Source organism: Aplysia californica, unplaced genomic scaffold (genome assembly GCF_000002075.1).
Source record: "Aplysia californica isolate F4 #8 unplaced genomic scaffold, AplCal3.0 scaffold00080, whole genome shotgun sequence".
NCBI classification, from domain to species: Eukaryota; Metazoa; Mollusca; class Gastropoda; order Aplysiida; family Aplysiidae; genus Aplysia; species Aplysia californica.
In genome coordinates, this window is record NW_004797350.1 from 373,060 (window position 1) to 375,688 (window position 2,629).

The 2,629-nt window shown below is 41.8% G+C and overlaps 1 protein-coding gene across 1 annotated transcript in view; it reads left to right on the plus strand.

The window, feature by feature from the left end:
* The window catches only part of LOC101849601 (solute carrier organic anion transporter family member 1B3), a gene marked incomplete in the record, with an annotated part of 18,536 nt that extends 15,950 nt beyond the window's left edge, over positions 1-2,586 (plus strand). The window contains 1 exon segment of the mRNA XM_013080271.1: positions 1,650-2,586. Within this exon segment, the coding sequence (XP_012935725.1) occupies positions 1,650-2,023 (374 nt within the window).
* Positions 2,587-2,629: the final 43 nt, after the last annotated feature.

The window sequence follows — 2,629 nt, forward strand, 5'->3', positions numbered from 1 at the left end:
GAGAGAGAGAGAGAGAGAGAGAGAGAGAGAGAGAGAGACTAGTCTGATACCTACGAGCTTAATCGTACACTTGTTCACCAATGCACAACTTCACCCATCTGTAGTTTCGACTCACCCTCACTCATACTAAGTTAAGTCTCAGCCTCAACACTTATGCACAGTTCGGTGACACTCATGCCGTTCGTTTGAGTCCACATTTTTTGTTCCTTTCAGATCGGTGAAGGCAACGGACCAGACGATGGTGATGGCAGTTTACAACGGTTTAGGGCTGCTGCTAGGTAAAACAATAAATCTGTCTGGCAATTAACTGGTTAGTTTACCAATCAACCAGCCAATCAATCAATTCGTCAATCTATCCATACATCAATCAGTCAACCAGTCAGTCACTCAGTCAGTCACTCAGTCACTCAGTCTATGCTTTCAATATTTAATTCAACTTTTTATCTGATCTCTCCATAATTTCATATCCCACCCTTCTACAGTATCGTGTTTTACAGCGTTGTCGAATTGTTTGGACAAGGTCTGTATAAAGCCCTTAAGTCTTGAAGTTCAAGAATTCGGAAACAGACACTGTTCTCTTTGTTTCTTAGATTCTACTTCATACCTGAATTAGTACTGAATAACCAAAGGAGTTTCTTCTCTGAAACCTTTCTAGTGATTGGTGTTATGTAATATACTCAGCTGTAATACAACCGACTTTTTCAAAAAATGAGGTCCAAAGGTAAACCCATCCACTCCCCTCCCCACCCCCCACCCCTTTCCCCTCAGTGTTTTACTCGAGACAAAAGGGAAGTAATGCTAAATATGATTTTTCATTCAACAAAACTACCAATAATAAAAGCATTTAACCTCTGGAGGGAAGGTTTTCTTCTTCTGGCAGTGATTCAAGTTCAGCAGCCCAGGCTGAAGAAGGAGAGAGGAGGGTACATGGTTGGCGTTAAAGCCTCCCTCCTGTTTTGTGTACAAAGTCATATTATAGGCGAGCATATTATACGGTAATTGTTCGTCTTAGCAAGGAACGATTAGATCTATGTTGAATGCTAAAATTAAATTATAGACAGTACGTCAAAGTTGTTATCATATGAACATTTTATAGGTTTATTTCAGGATTGGTGTTCAGCTCTGTTGCTTCACGCCGCAGAATGCTGTTCTGCCAAGTTGCAGCGTATCAGTTAAATTCAGTGCCGGTGCCCTTCCCCACATACCTCAACTCACTGAGGCTTTCCAAAATGCTGGGATGGCGAGTTATTGAGGATTTAGTCTGCAGTTAACACTTCTTAGCCTTCTCATCGTTCATACCCATAATACTGCTTGTTGCTTCAGACAAAATCTTTTTAACTTGTTATTTTGGAAACTTTTTGAAGCAGTATGTTTTTATTCTTATAGATAGCGACAGTAGTCTGGTGGTGAAGGTTAAAAGAAATTGAATGTCGTGTAAATGAGGTCCAAAGGTATTTCAGTTGGGATTCCCGTGTTTGAGCGTCTAGTCCGTATCGAACACGTGTCAGCCTCTACCTCGTTCATATCCATAATACTTTTACTTGTTATTTCGGGCAGTAGGTTCTTCTTCTTATAAGCATCGTCAGTTAAACAATATGGTGGTAGGGATTAAAAGAAACTGAATGTCGTGTAAATGGTGTCCATTTCAGCTGGGATTCCCGCTCCAATGGTTTTTGGTAGAATCGTTGACAGCGCCTGCATTCTGTGGGACACCGCCGGCGGCGACTGTAAACTCTACTCTCGTGAGGACCTCAAGTGGAAGATTGTGGGCAGCTTCAACGGACTGCGCTGGCTGAGTAACATTCTCCTGGTGGCTGTCCTCATCCTTATGGTGCGTGACGACCGCAGGAAAGCCCGCCAAAAGAAGGAGAAGGAGGACGAGGGTCGATTGGGCGGGGTTGACAACGAAGGGGCGGTGCTTGATGACGAGGATGAGAAAGGTTTGGAGGCGGGGTACGAACTGAAGATGCGACGAATGAGCGCAATCAGTGTGGAGAGTAACACACTGCATACCAGGCTGTGAAGAGTCTATCGGAAGGCAACAACAAGTCGCTATCTTAGAATTACAAAGTTTTGTCTGACATTTTTGTCTGTTTTTGAGTTACTAGGGCCATGAGTTCAGAAACCAAATCCTATCCGAAAGTAGCGGCAGGAAGTCGGTGAGAGAAATCTTCGAAACTCTCTCCAGAAAATTCAAGTAAAACGCTCATGCAAGTAATGATTCGTCACTGGCGCACTGTAAATCTAGAATAAAAATCTTGTTATACTTGTGCGCCAGAAAATCGATTTGTGTAATTTTGCTGAAAGAGGGGATTCAGAAATACATGAACAGGTGTAAAATACATTTCCAGTTACATGGGGATGGGGAATGTGGGTGGGGAGTCTTCAAGCTAAAATGTGACATACTTGAAGACGTGTGTTTGATCAAATGCTAGTCTACTTAGAATTTATAGGGGTGGGCGACAAAACAAACATGCAAGTAAATGAATAAGGAAGCATGTATTGAATTTATATCTATATCAACCAATCAGTCAGTCAACCAATCTATCTATCGATCTATCTATCCATCCATCCATCTATCTATCTATCTATCTATCTATCTATCTATCTATCTATCTATCTATCTATC